This window comes from Lipotes vexillifer, unplaced genomic scaffold (genome assembly GCF_000442215.2).
Source record: "Lipotes vexillifer unplaced genomic scaffold, Lipotes_vexillifer_v1.1 scaffold500, whole genome shotgun sequence".
In the NCBI taxonomy this organism is placed as follows: domain Eukaryota; kingdom Metazoa; phylum Chordata; class Mammalia; order Artiodactyla; family Lipotidae; genus Lipotes; species Lipotes vexillifer.
In genome coordinates, this window is record NW_006778765.1 from 759,806 (window position 1) to 774,247 (window position 14,442).

At 42.7% G+C, this 14,442-nt stretch overlaps 1 protein-coding gene and 1 non-coding gene across 2 annotated transcripts in view; both read left to right on the top strand.

The window, feature by feature from the left end:
- DOCK3 (dedicator of cytokinesis 3) overlaps nt 1-14,442 on the top strand; it is a 391,142-nt gene that overhangs the window by 321,489 nt on the left and 55,211 nt on the right. Inside the window, exons 24-28 of the mRNA XM_007451883.1 lie at nt 2,580-2,750; nt 5,810-6,002; nt 8,966-9,093; nt 11,484-11,630; nt 13,643-13,741. Of these exons, the coding sequence (XP_007451945.1) occupies nt 2,580-2,750; nt 5,810-6,002; nt 8,966-9,093; nt 11,484-11,630; nt 13,643-13,741 (738 nt within the window). The remainder of the gene's footprint in view (nt 1-2,579; nt 2,751-5,809; nt 6,003-8,965; nt 9,094-11,483; nt 11,631-13,642; nt 13,742-14,442) is intronic.
- Nucleotides 4,182-4,254, top strand: TRNAE-UUC (transfer RNA glutamic acid (anticodon UUC)). The gene has a single exon. It is a non-coding gene; the product is annotated as a tRNA-Glu (tRNA).

Here is a 14,442-nt window from a genome sequence, read left to right on the forward strand (position 1 = left end):
GATGGCAGGGTCACCTATGGAGGTACAAAATTCCTGGAGAATATCAGGTTTGGGGCGGAAAGGAAGAGTTCCATTGTGGGGGAGCACTTTTCTGGGGGTACTTTCATACTTGTTCTTACCATATCAAATGTATTTGAGTGGCATCTGATACTAATGCATCTAGCCCAACGGTTTTATCAGGCCATTTCCACTTCTTCATCAAATTTCAGTTTACAAGTCCTCTTGACCTAATGTGTAAGTCTCTATCTGATCCTAATTTCATCCTTATTCACAGAATGCATATGCTTCTGACCTGGCACTTCTTATTCCAGTATCATAATCTGTGGACCAGGAAACCTCCTCTTCTTTATTGCTCTTGATTCAATACATCTTGCTACTTATACATCATCTCTTCCTTTCCCTTTAGAGTCATGACCTTCCAAAGTTATGCCACTAAAGATGAAAATAAAGAGTCTTTTATTTTCTTACTTGGTTACATTATTCCTGTGTGAATGACTTACGAGGGGGTATCCTTGGTGGGTCTGAGGATGGCTTTTGGCAGGGCGTTCCAAAAAGGCAGCATACTTTTCACTGCTGAGCTGCATCAGGTTCTTACCAGGGAGCCAGGAAAGAGAAAGCACAATGATCTCCTTAGTGACGGAAAGGTTGTAATAACTTTTAGGATCTCTTTTCCCTTCAGGTTTATTAACTTAAGTAGAAAAAGACAGAGAAGCTGCTTCAGCCGTAAAGTGTTCCATTGTCTCCACACAGGGTTGGGAACACCTGTAAACTTCAAACAACTTCCATAGGATCCACCCTCACCTTTTATCCCACTCTTCTGCTCTCCTCTCTTTACCCAGTTGCATCTGTCACAGGTGGCCAACTTCACCTGGTCCTGGCCATCAGCTGGTGCTGATGGTAAAAATCAAGAGGAGTTGGGAAAGGGGAAGTCAGATAATGATGGATGACTAGAAGTGAGCTTGTTTTCCTTGCCCTCATGCAGGTTTTCACAGGCTGTCTTCGACAACAGCCTTGGACTCCTCTGCAACGTGTTTTATATTTTAGGACTTAATGGAGGAACTGATCTCTCATACCCAGGAAGTGCAATTGCTCTCTGGTTCTGCCTCTCACTCTGAAACTAGTGGATGTTTTAAGCCACTCAGTACATCTCTTGTGGTAGTTGTTTCAAAATGAGAAAAAAAACAGTTTCCTTTTTAAATTTAGCAGAGACTTTCCAGGTTCTTTACAGACCAGGCATTAAATTTCCAGGTTATTTGTAGACCAGGCATTAAAAGGCTACTGAAACAGAGACTGTAGCATTTATGGAGATGAGGCCAAACACTATAACTTATTCTGCAGAATCCTCTGGTGCAGGCCTTGGAACACACATTTTTCTGAACTAGCCGTTTTCCAGTACCAACTGAGTTCAGTGTGGAGCACATAAACACACACACATAGACACACACACACACACACACACACACACACACACACACACATAGAGTTTTGCTTTGCTAAACCTGACAGATGAATAGATCATGAAAGTAGCTTGGGAATTGTTTCCTGTTACATAGTTCAAGTAACTGAGCTCCATATTTCATCCTTGGATAAGTTTCTCCTCAGTTTTCAATGTCTCTGCCTTTCCAGTGTCTGGGAAATCATTAGCCTTTCTTTGATTAGAAAGTATAGTCTTGGATCTTGAATTCTCTTAAAAGAGAATTATTCAGCTCATAAGCATGGGCCAAGCTGCAGGGACTCCTCAGAATCAGATTCTGCTCCCAAAACGTGTTATGGGAGCTTTGTCTTCTGTATTGTTCATGAACTATTGATGGCAGGTGTCCTGGTCTGGAAGAGGATGGAAAATGGGTGGGTTAGGTCCCCCAGCTCCTGTGCAACTAGGGACAAGTTCTTCAGACTTGACCCGTGGTGAGAAGGCTGGCACCGTGTCAGGGGCCAGCTGTTTCTTGAAGATGCAGAAGACTCTTTAAAGGACTCTTCCTTCTTGGAATAAATTTAAGAGAGGTTCTTATATCATTGCCTTTGTAGCCTTTTATTTCCAGACCTGAGAAAGCTGAGAGAAATTTAATTTTCTTTTGATCCTATATGGTCTTGAATTCAACTGCTTCCATAACAGTCTGTGGTTATACACTTCCATAACTGCATGAAATAATTTGATGATTCTCTCAGTACATAGACAGTTGCTGCTCAGTGACCATTGGAGTTTTGAGAAAAGGTTTAAAAAATTAAAGTACTTCACTACTAAATATAAAGTAGATTAGTAATAACCTGCTATATAGCACAGGGAATTCTATTGAACACTCTGTAATGACCTATACAGGAAAAGAACCTAAAACAGAGTGGATATATGTATATGTATAACTGATTCACTTTGCTGTACACCAGAAACTAACACAACATTGTAAATCAACTCTACGCCAATAAAAACTTTTTAAAAATTAAACTACTTGTCTCCATAGTTGGAATTGTCCACCTCCCAATCTTGGTGTATAATTTTCTGGTACTCCACCCTTCATTCCCTCATATGTTAGTTCCTGGACATCTTTAACACCTCTCTATCCCTTTTTCTCCTACACCTCCAGGCCTTGGAGTACCTTTTCAAGTTTATCGTGCAGTCAAGGATCCTCTACTCACGTGCCACCTGTGGGATGGAAGAGGAGCAATTCCGGTCCAGCATCCAAGAACTTTTCCAGTCCATCCGGTTTGTGCTCAGTTTGGACAGCAGAAACTCAGAAACACTCCTTTTCACTCAGGTCTGTGAGCTACAGCAAAGTTTTGCTGCTGGATTCTTGTCTGTCTTAGCAGGTGGTTTCTTTGTCCTCTGGCTTCCAGAGTCAAAGAAGCCCAGCCAAGCTCCTATGTTTTGGCTAAGGGATGAGTTATAAGGAAATACCTAATAGAATAAAATGCTGCTTTTACTTCAAAGCCAGCTATGCCCCAGCTTCCAAATATAAGACAGCCTAGTGGCTTTATGGTGGAGAAGAAGCACAACTTTGCCCTCTTTAGACCAAATTTATTTAGCTACCATGCTATTAGTTGTTCATGAACATCTTATTTATAGAGGATATTCAGAATGTATAGAGAATTTTATTTCCTAGCCACTGTATTAATTTTAAAAACCTCAGGTTAGTATTGGTCCATCCTAGCAGTTAAAAATGAAATAGGTTGAAAAACAGCAGAAATAACTAGAAAACTTTGGCTAAGAATTAGGATTAGATTCCATTAGCAATACCAGTGTGGGAAGCAAGTTGCTTCCTTATATTAAAAATGTCTGTCCAGCTAATCAGTCACCTTTTACATGCAACCTTACCCTAGAAGGGATCACGGATATTGTTCATTACCCCAGTCACAAAGGGGTTATTTTTGCTTATAAATAAATGTCAGAATTTTATCTAATGAATTTCACTTCTTTGATCTTTTTGAAGCCAATTATTACATCAAAACCTATGAGCAAAGACCAGACAGCCTTTCTCATGTCCATTCATTCAGTCACTGCCAGGTCTGTCAGAGCAAATGTATGTTTAAATATCTCGTTTAAGATTAGAATAGTCTGCTTTTTTTGTTTTCCACTTGCTTCTATGTTGCCCCTTGATGCCAGTTGCGCATAAGCCCCTTGGCCCAGAGAACAGGTGAGCAACTGGGGGATAGCCTCTATAAAAGAGTGGAATACATCAAGGTCACCAGGTATCTCTATAAGAAAGTCTCCTTCCATGGTCTCCCCTCCTGAACACCCCAAGCCAGTCATCTTTCTCCTTCCTTCCTCTCCCCCAGCCTATCTGTTCCTGCCAACCAGGGCCCAGGACACCTACTCCTCGCTCAGCATGTGGAAATATGGGGAGCTAGCAGAGCAAGCCAGATACACTTTCTGAGAACTCAGCAGTGCCCTGTACTCAATGGCATGTTCCTATCACATCAGGATAAATAGCTTAGATGTAGTCTTATCTTAGACCTGAATCAGAATCAGACCTGCTTCTTTGGTGCCAGGCTCATGTTTCACAGTTTCAGAACTTTCAGCAAGTATGCTCTTCAGTCAGACTTTATATCTTTGATTCTGACCACTAGGAGATGTTATGGTGCAAGTGTACTTCTGTTCCGATGCCATAAGTATAGGAAATTTCACCATTTAAGAGAGCAAATCAGCTACTGTTTGTTGTTGATTATGAAATACCTGCTTTTCTGGGAATTTCCTAGCAGTCCAGTGGTTAGGACTCGGCACTTTCACTGCTGTGGCCCCAGGTTCAATCCCTGGTTGGGGAACTAAGATCCTGCAAGCCACACAGCGCAGCCAAAAGGAAAGGAAAAAAAAAGAAATACCTGCTTTTCCCCCTTTGTCTTTTGTATCTAGTTGCTTATGATGATAGTTTTTGTGCTGGTTCTAATTACTGCAAAATGATCTCCTTGATATCCCAGGGAGTTATAAATCTGCAGATAGAATTCATAAAAGTTCAGTCCTTGGTCCTGGCCTGAACATAAACTGCAGTATGCCAGACCCATTTCCCCAGGTCATAAATTTTCACTCACTCTAGGCCAGTGTCTTACTGCCTGTTGAAGCAATCAGGAAAAACAGCTCCCCACCCTGCCCCCCAAACTGTCACTTAGGAAGAGCGCACTCTCACCTCGTCTCAAGGTGACACTCCATTTCCCTTTGTAAATCTTGGCTTAATAGTGTAAGAGGACTGAGAAGTACGAAGAGCCTCCTTCATGCTGCTTCCATTTAGACAAGAGAAATGAACAAGAGCCAGCATTTATTGAAGGCCTATTGTGTGCCAAGCAGTCTACTGGAAATTAATTTTATGCATCTAAACTTTTTCCTCATACCAATACGAGGAGATAAGTAATAGCATCATCCCCATTTTATAGATGAGAAAAGTGAGAATTAGGTAGTAACTCACCCAAGGTTATGTGGCAGATAAGTGGTAACGCTGGGATTTAAACTCATGTCTGTCCAATTCCAAAACCCATTCTCTTTCTCCTAAACTATTCTGCCTCCCAAAGGCTCAGATTCTCAAGAGAATATTGAGAATCAGTTCTCAAGAGGTTACCATATGAGTCTGCCAGAGCTAAGATCCTAGGAGAGAATTCTCCAAACACACACATACTCCACTTGTCCAGGCCATCTAGGTCTCTGAACTCTATGCCAGCATTATCAGCAGTCCTCAAGAGTTCATGGCTGACTAAATCCACACATTCTCCATCCTTTTGGATTTACACTTGAAACTGCCAGGCATCACACGTGAAGGAACTAATTTACAAAGTCTTTAGATTTCATGGTTTCAAATAAATGACATTATTCTGGGGAAATGGTCCAGTTTTCAGAGCTGGATTGCTAGCTGAAGGACTGTGAATGGAGTTCACCTAGTGCTGTTGATGGTGCTCAGTTATCTTTGCCTACGTTCTTTGAGTGCTTCCTGGCTTGAATTTGGGACTGAAACTGGAAAATCAAGAGCTTGATTGTAGAGACAGACAAAAATTTAAATCCATTTTATGAGCAAAAACAGCTATAGATGTTAAGCCCTAGAGTTAATTTCTGTATATATTCCCTTCTCTTGCCAGCAAATGCCTTGGCAAGTTCTGAAAGCTTCAAGCGGCCTGAGCCCCAGTAAATTCTCTTGTTTTGGTTTCCTTTTTGGTTCTTCCTGCTGCATGCCCTAAGAGTTCTGCAGGGTGGAGTCCAAGGCCAGGGAGGAGCACATTCGAGGCAGGGGTGCTGCAAAGACTTCTCAACCTCTCATCACCATGTATCATTGTCTAAGCATGCAAGATAGATGCATACCTAACTCTGAGCTAACCAGACCTTCACTTGCTTCTGCAGGCTGCACTTCTCAATTCCTTCCCAACGATCTTTGATGAGCTGCTGCAAATGTTCACTGTGCAGGAGGTAGCAGAGTTTGTGAGAGGGACTCTGGGGAGCATGCCCAGCACTGTGCACATTGGGCAGTCAATGGATGTGGTCAAGCTGCAGTCCATTGCCAGAACTGTGGATAGCCGCCTATTTTCTTTCTCAGGTAAATCAAGTTGGGATGAGAGTCACACTCACCTTTCTCCCTTATCAGGGTGTTGGCCAAGTGGGAAGCAAAGGATCAGTTTCATCAGCCATCATGCAAGACGCCAGTGGCCCTTCAAATGCAGAGTTTTTGGTAAACTCTGTTAGAGAATGCAGCCAGAACCTAGGCCTACTGCCTTACTCACAATTTATTCCTAGGGACCCACATGGGGTGGCCTGCCTCCAGGCCCACAAGTCTAGCTGGCTGCCAAGAATGCGGCCTGCCATAGCCCCAGCAGGATGAAAAAGCAGAAGGAAAGGAAGGGGAACAAGAGAGAAAGGTCTAGCCCAAGGGGATAGGATAAGTCAAGGAAATAAAAGAGACCCTGAAAGGGGGGCCCTGAGGACCCACTATACTTCCTTGGTTCCTGTCCTCACCAGTCAGATAGATTCCTTTTCCTCTCTCTGAAGGAGCTTCTAAAGATTAGACAAAGTGATGGAGAGGGAGCCCTCCACACTCCAAAAGAGGTCAGGACAGCCTAACAAATACCATCAGCAGGCCAGACTGTCTTTTAGAAGGAACCCCCGGATTCATACCTGAAACCACATTGAATGTGATCAAGTACTCAATAGTCAGATGTTAAGATCAATGTGAGCCTGATCCTTTAAACAGAATATCACTATTGTGGAATAAATTTCTAGGGCACAGGAATAAATCTGAAATGCTAGTAAAGCAATTATTATTAGAATTTTTCTAATTAGAATTTTTTGGTAGTAAAATTTTTTAAGTTTGACTTTTAAAGTATAAGAACAATAATTTCTCAGCCCAGAGCTACACACATTTGCAGTACTAAATAAATACTCTCTTTAACTTAACTCTACCTGTGTAAAGTATTGCTGATGGTAAAGCTGCCACCAAGAAATTCAGATTTTCTCCACCTGTAACTTTTTATGGTAAACACTTTTCTCTTCATCAGTTCTTGGATTGAAGATAAAATCAATGGTTTGGACGTACTTTCATTGAAGCCACTGCATACACTCAAGCTTTGAGCACTGCTTAAAGCGGATGCTTTCTGAATATATGGGAAGGCGGACAGCAGACTGCCCTCATTGACATACGTTATTTCTAATACTTTTGCATGTACTTGCTGCTTCCCATAATCACTTAAGAAAAATTGTTCTTATCTGGCTGGAACTATGTAATTGGATATTGAGATAATAAGCCACCACCAAATTTTCACTTGCATCTCACTTTCATTGAATGCCTGAGTTGAAGCATCTTCCCTGAAGCAGGAAGACTTTTACCAGTGGTGTCATTAACCAACACATATCCTCAGAGCATATCAGTTTGGTTTCTTCATTAGCAGGTTCCAATAAAAAACTACTATTTTGTCTGCAGGCAGCTGTTGGTTGTTACAAATCTTGCTCTGTTGGTATTTTGGTCTACAAAATACAGTATGAACTTCTCTTTTATCCAAGCATCCTTTTAAACATAGAATAGCTGTCATTCCATTTTTTTGAACATATTCTAAGTATTTGACAAGGCAGTCCCCAAAACCTCTTGTATGTCATGTAGTTTGTCTTTTGCTGAAAAAGATTTTCATTCTGAATTTCATCTGGAATACTTAATTATGGTCAAATATGAATAATAAATCCCAAATGCCTTGGCTTGTTTGTGTTACTGGTAGTCTGACTGAATCATGCTGCCCAGGTGTCGTGGTACTTTTATCACACAGTCATTGACTACATTGGAGTGCAAGATACCAGAAACATGTTCCCACTTGTATTTCACCTTCTCACCACACCTGTGAAGTCATAGATCGGGGAAATTAAGCCCACAGGAGGAGTCAACCTGCCTAAAATCTTAGAGTGAATTAATAAAAGAGCTTGATTTAGGATTTAGCCTTCTTGAATTTGGAGTTCTAAATATAGTCACCCCCTGATGAAAATATTATTCAGGTAGCATTGAAGAAAAAAGAAAAGAAAAACATTTTAATGTATGCAGTAGGATTGACAATGATGTTTAGCTGATTATTGCAGGCTTATGACAAGATTAAAGTCCTGCTTCTATTCCTTTCATTGCTGTGGATACATGTAGCATCCCACAAGCCTGAGGGGAAAAGGAGGCAGGCCTGATGGCTGACGCAAAATGCGTAACTTATGGGGGTGCAAGTGCCAGGCCGCCATCCAGGGCATTGTGAAGAGGGACCATTTATAATCCATACCAAGTCTGCAAGTTCAATCAGTGTAGTTCAGGGCTTCCCTGGTGATACAGTGGTTAAGAATCCGCCCGCCAGTGCAGGGGACACGGGTTCGAGCCCTGGTCTGGGAAGATCCCGCATGCCGCGGAGCAACTAAGCCCGTGCTCCACAACTACTGAGCCTGCACTCTAGAGCCCACGAACCACAACTACTGAGCCCATGTGCCACAGCTACTGAAGCCTGTGTGCCTAGAGCCCATGCTCTGCAACAAGAGAAGCCACCGCAATGAGAAGCCCGTGCACCACAATGAAGAGTAGCCCCTGCTCGTTGCAACTAGAGAAAGCCTGCACGCAGCGACGAAGACCCAACACAGCCAAAAATAAACAGATTTATTTATTTTAAAAAAAATCATTGTAGTTCATAGAACTGTGTCACTTAAATGGGGTTTTCACTGTAATCTGTGCTTTTAATTTGGAGTCTAGTCAGTAAAGAGATCTCATTTGGAAGCAGCCTCCTAACATTATCCTGAATAACATGCCCTAGATATTTAGGCCTGAAATGAGAAAGAAGGAACGATAGATAGAAGGATAATGCTGTGCAATGTCTTAAAATGTCCAGGAAGTGGGCTGTTAGACCCACATAAGGGAAGGGGGTGATTTCCAGCTTGGCTCCAGTCTCAGCCCCACCTACTTTGAGACCAGCTGCATCCCACATTGCCACTTGCTTCCAAAGGTAGCTGGTTCTCCTCTGAAGGGCTTCTTCACCTTTGTGTTTTCTCTCTCAGAATCCCGTCGCATCCTGCTTCCTGTGGTTCTCCATCATATTCACCTTCACCTGAGGCAGCAGAAAGAGCTGCTAATCTGCTCAGGGATTCTTGGCAGCATCTTCTCCATCGTCAAGACCAGCTCTCTGGTAGTGGCCCTAGACCCACTCCACTCCCCACCCAAAGCTCTGTCCCTCTCTTGTGTTACTTTAGCCAGAGGCAGACCAACAAAGATAACTCTGTACACTTCCCAGTCAGAGAAGCTTTCATCAGTGATGGGGGTGCCCAAGTGAATGGAGGCCTCCCTGTGTGTGCCCAGCAGGCTTCTCAACACAGCAGTCTTGCTATGTTAAAAAATTGTACTGCCATAAATACACCCAGAAGCATAGTTATCTATAGTACCAAAAAGCCCAATCCTGTGCATGCTCTATTTCTGTCAAAAGGTATTACTTCTGTATTCCTGGGAGTGTTCTAAGGATACTCACACACAAGCACAGGGAGGCAGGCCCAGGCTGAGAGGCAGCTTGCTCATTCAGACTTTTCTGGCAGCTTCCTCGCAGCTTGATTCCACCCATATGGCATTCCTATACCATGCCAGATGAGAGCAGGGTGTACGAGAGATAAATGTTGTCCACAAGAGTTCTGAGCCTCATGGGATGGTAGAGTTGTACTTTAGGGGTCAGGTTTCAACTAGTAGTGCTTTTGCCTATTTTCTTTCTTCTTTATTTTTATTTTTTAGAAGAGATCTGTGGTAGGGAAGGGAGATAGGAAAGGAGGGAAAACGTATCAGGCATGAATAAGGGTGGGAATTTATTTTAATTATATTTATTTTATATATTTATGATAATGGAAGAAATGCATATTTCTTTCAGAAAATTTGGAAACTATAGGAAAATATAAAGAAACTTAAAACAAGAATGAGTTTTAATTATGCCGTCTTATTAAGTTGAGATAAGGTTTTTGGAGAATAAAATTTCAAGTGCATTTAAAATGAATGCCAGTAGCCAAGTGATAGGAACATAGGAGGTTAAGTTATCCAGGAAGATAGAGCAGGAGAGGTGCTGAAAAGAAAGAGTGTGCTTGGTTTGAATAGGATACAAGGACTCAATAGGGGGCTCTGGTATCCAGACTTAAAGTACCATCTGGTGGTGGGGGCCCAGCTTGGCAGAGTGACTGTGATGGTTGTAGTGGCCCTTTTGTTTGATCTTGGCTCCAGACAACGCCTAGCAGCTCTCTTTCCCATCAGGCCTCAGAGAAGCAACATCAGGCACATAAGGTGTAGTGGTAACCCAGGGTCAGACTTGGGATGGGAGGCTTACTGCTAAAGGAAAGACAGAAATTGAAGGGGAAAAGAAAGGGTAGGGGAGGAATGGCAGAGGAATGGGAACAGGTAAAAACCTGAAGATGATCTGGTTGTGTTTGTGGGGCTAGAGAGTCAAGTGCAATTAGTTGCTTACAGCTACTCAAAGAGCCATCACAGGTTTTAAGAGTGTTATGATCAGTTCAGCAAATGAGAAAGAAGACTTTGGTCCCAAGAGCTGCTCAAATTTTTCATGTGGAATGGGGCTCAGTGTAACTATATTGAATGGATGGAGGGTGGGTGAAATTTAAGCTCCATGAAAGCAGAGATATTACCTTTCTTGTTCACTTCTGTATACTCAGTTCTCAAACAGTGACTGGCACATGGTAAATACTTACTGAATGGTGGGTTGATGGATGGATGGACATTTGGACCAGTAATAATATAAAGAGACTGGAGAAGAGGCAATGGGAATATCTTTGTGAGATAATGAAAATCAAGTTATAGGGTTTAAGATTGCATGTGAGAGGTCTATAAAAAGATAGCACAGACTCTGCCTAAATTCAGAACCTGTTGACTGGGGAGCAGCCCTTAGTGAGGAGGCGTGCTCCGTTGTTTTTGTGAGGCTGCCTGAAAAAGATGCACTGAGACCAGAGTCCTTCTGGTGGATCAGGGAACGTGAGCAAGAATTCCAAGGAGCTAGAAGTGGCATATCTGGGCAGCAGTCAGGCCTGGCAAAAATTGAGGTCACTCAAGGAGAAAATGTTTCTCAGAAAGACTGAGATACTTCTGTGTGCATTCGCAGTAGTAAAGGTGCTGCCACCACACCCCCTGGTGTGAATTCTTTACCATTTTCTCAAAATGTTAGTCAGCAGTGCTGTGCTTCCTCCTGACTTTTGTAGGAAAATCAAAGAAAACATTTAACTTAGAACCTTCACTTCTGCCCTGTATATTGAAATTAATGTATTTGTCTGAGGTTCAGAACTGTGGGTGTCAGGGTGGTGCTGCGTTAGGGTAAGGCCCCAGCCACCAAACCAGCGCAACAGCGGCAGGTGTGCCTCACCTCCTTTCAGAGCCATTGTTCCAGGTTCCTTGACACTGCATACCAGTGAGGCCAGGAGCTCAGTGTTGAGAATTAAGTCAGAAGACCACTCCTGATGTGGCTGACTTAGTAAGTACTGCCAGCTGCACGTCAGCAGGTCTGGCACTAACTGTGTGCTCTCTCGCTGCTCACTCCAGGAGGCAGATGTTATGGAGGAGGTAGAAATGATGGTGGAGAGCCTCTTGGACGTGCTCTTACAGACTCTGCTCACCATCATGAGCAAATCGCACGCTCAGGAGGCGGTAAGAGGGCAGCGGTGCCCGCAGTGCACAGCGGAGATCACTGTTAGTAACTAACATTCAGGTTTTCTTGCTTTCTTTTCTAACCTGGGGTTCCTCCACACCAAACCTCATCTCACCATCACACCACCTTCATCTCAGCTTCCCTTCCTGCCTGGTTGTCAGCATGCTGCCCTTTTTCCTTCTCAAGTCGTACTCCATCTCCGCTCTGAAAGCTCTAGGTTCATACTCACAGGAGTCTACTTAGGGGCAGATCCAGTGATGCTTCCTGTCCTGTTTTCCTGCATACCACCTCCATTGGCCTTTGCATTTGAGCCAAGTCATTTTCTATAATGTGGAATAAAGCAGAGACATAGTAAGAGGTTGAAGGTGAAAAGTATAGACTATTCCTTTTAGGAGCAAGCTCTTGTAAATGACGTGCATGACAGTTATTTTCTCACAATTTGCTTGTACCTACAAATTAGTCGCTTTTGTCCATAGTGTTTGTATCTAAATGTCTAGCATCAGGAAAAATGTGATGAGGTAGAATTGGACTGGCATTACTGAACAATGATATCCTATGATCGAATTAGAAGAGAAACAGACTGGGAAAGCTTCTCAGGTGTGGCAAAGAGACACACCCCCCAGAACCCCCACCCCTATACAGAGTGGACTTCTTAGCCCTGATGTTGGAACATGATAAACAGATTGCTTGGAATCTTCTAGTTGGCAGGTGGAAGATTACAATGATCCCTTTGTAGAAAACCTTCTATGGGAGCAAGCCAAGCTCCAGCATGTTAGGGAGAGCAAAGAGCAGACATGAGTTCTGGAGCATTGGGCTTGGAAGGAATATCTCTCTTAGGAACCCCTATTCAGGACACCCTCACTATAGGTAAAAACATACACACCCTGCCATGTCCTGGCAGCCCATCCTTCTAACCAGCAATGACACAGTGCTGGCTGTGGGCCAGATTCTGCTTTATGCACTCTACAAATATTAACTCATTAGCAATACTAAAGAAGTGATCTATTTTATATGGATTTAATGAAGATGATAGCAACAATTTATTGAGCACGGCTTTATGTAGTGAACTGTTTACTTAAATGCTTTATGTACATTAATGCATCTGATCCTCACAACAAATCTATAAATTATGGCTTATGTCCATTTTTTCAGATAAAGCTGAGGTTCATGTACCTGTATATATTTTAAATACATGTATGTATAATAATTTCATGAGTCTAAAAAGGATCTGAGAGACTAAAAAACTGTTGTCAAATTCCCATGAGTTTAAAAACATTTGAAAACTGCCCAAATGAAGTAATTTTTCCTCTATCCCTTCTAAGGAGGCAACCTTGTAAGAGGAAGCCATGCTCAGCTGCCCTGTGCCAAAAATTTCTATGAGATGAGTCTTTGGAGTCCTTAAGGTGGGGTTTTCATCCATGTACCCCAGTTGGAACTTGAAGAAATTTTAAAGACTCATTTTTTTATCTTTAAATTTTTACTTAAAGCCATTAGCTCATCTTCTCATAAAGTTCAGTTTTGACTCTTCTGCTTTCCAGAGAGTTATGTTGATCTACTATGTTCCATCTGCCTGGTCCAGTAATCACATGTAAGCTCTGGGAGGTCCCCAAGGAGATCCTTGTAGAAGGGCTTCTCCAGCCCAGCAGGATAGGTGGAGTCCAGATTCTGTCCAGAGAAGGCTGAGAGCCCTGTTCCCAGTAGCCCCTCCAGACTTCTGTATGGTACCCTGGCAACATATAATGACAAAGGACCATGAAGCCAAAACTTTCCTAGGAAAAAAGCTAGAATATCTGTCTTACTTGGCAGTACTTCTTTGTTATAGGTTAAGGTTTTTCAGTTAGCCCCATGCTGCAGAGGTCTTATTACAACTCCCAACCCTTCAGGCCCCCCTTAGCTGAAAAGAAAATTCATTTTCAGGGCCAGAGTTGTCACCTTCCCTTTCATGATCATTGGGGCCATCTCAGACCCTTCCTTCTCTCCTTGCCCTCTGTGGATTGGGAGAACACAGCTCTTGTCATTGGCTTTACTAAGTGTTTTTTGGGTTGGTCCCCAGGGCGAGTATGTGTCCTGCCTTCTCTCATTGCTCCGCCAGATGTGTGACACCCATTACCAGCACCTCCTGGACAACTTCCAGAGCAAAGATGAGCTCAAGGTAGGCAGAAAAACATTGATCTTTCACCCGGGAAAGGAAGCATGCAGCTAAGACTGCCCAGGAGTCTTTCCCCTGCCAGAGGATGAGTGCAAGTGGCCAGTGTTGCCAAGGTATAAGATGTACCAGCCTCACTTTACATCTGACTGCATGGCTTCCAGAAGCTGAAAGCCAGTTATATTCCCATAGATCCAGACCCCAGTAACATTGGCAAGTTTTCCCTGACTGATAGCAGCCCTGTGACCATGTGCCTCTATGAGAGGCTACTCTGGGCCACACTGGTTGTCAGCAAACCAGGACTCTTCCCTTTCTTATGAACTCAACAGATGATTTGTAGATTGCTCATGAAACAGGCTTCACAAGACCTATCAATGTTCCAGCTGTATTTTTGCAGAGAGTGATAATCTGATCTATAATTCATATGGAAATGTGAGGAACTCAGAATAGCCAAATGGTCTTGAAAAAGAAAACAAAATTGGAGGATTCATACTTCCCAGTTTCAAAACTTACAACAAAATAACAGTAATCAAGATTGGTACTGGCCTAAAGTTAGACAGATAACAGTGGAATTGGATTGAGAGTCCAGAAATAAACCTTTATATTTACAGTCACTTGACATTCAATAATGGTGCCAAGACAGTTTCAATGAGGAAAGAAGAGTCTTTTCAACAAATTGTGCTGGGACAACTTGATACCTACATGCA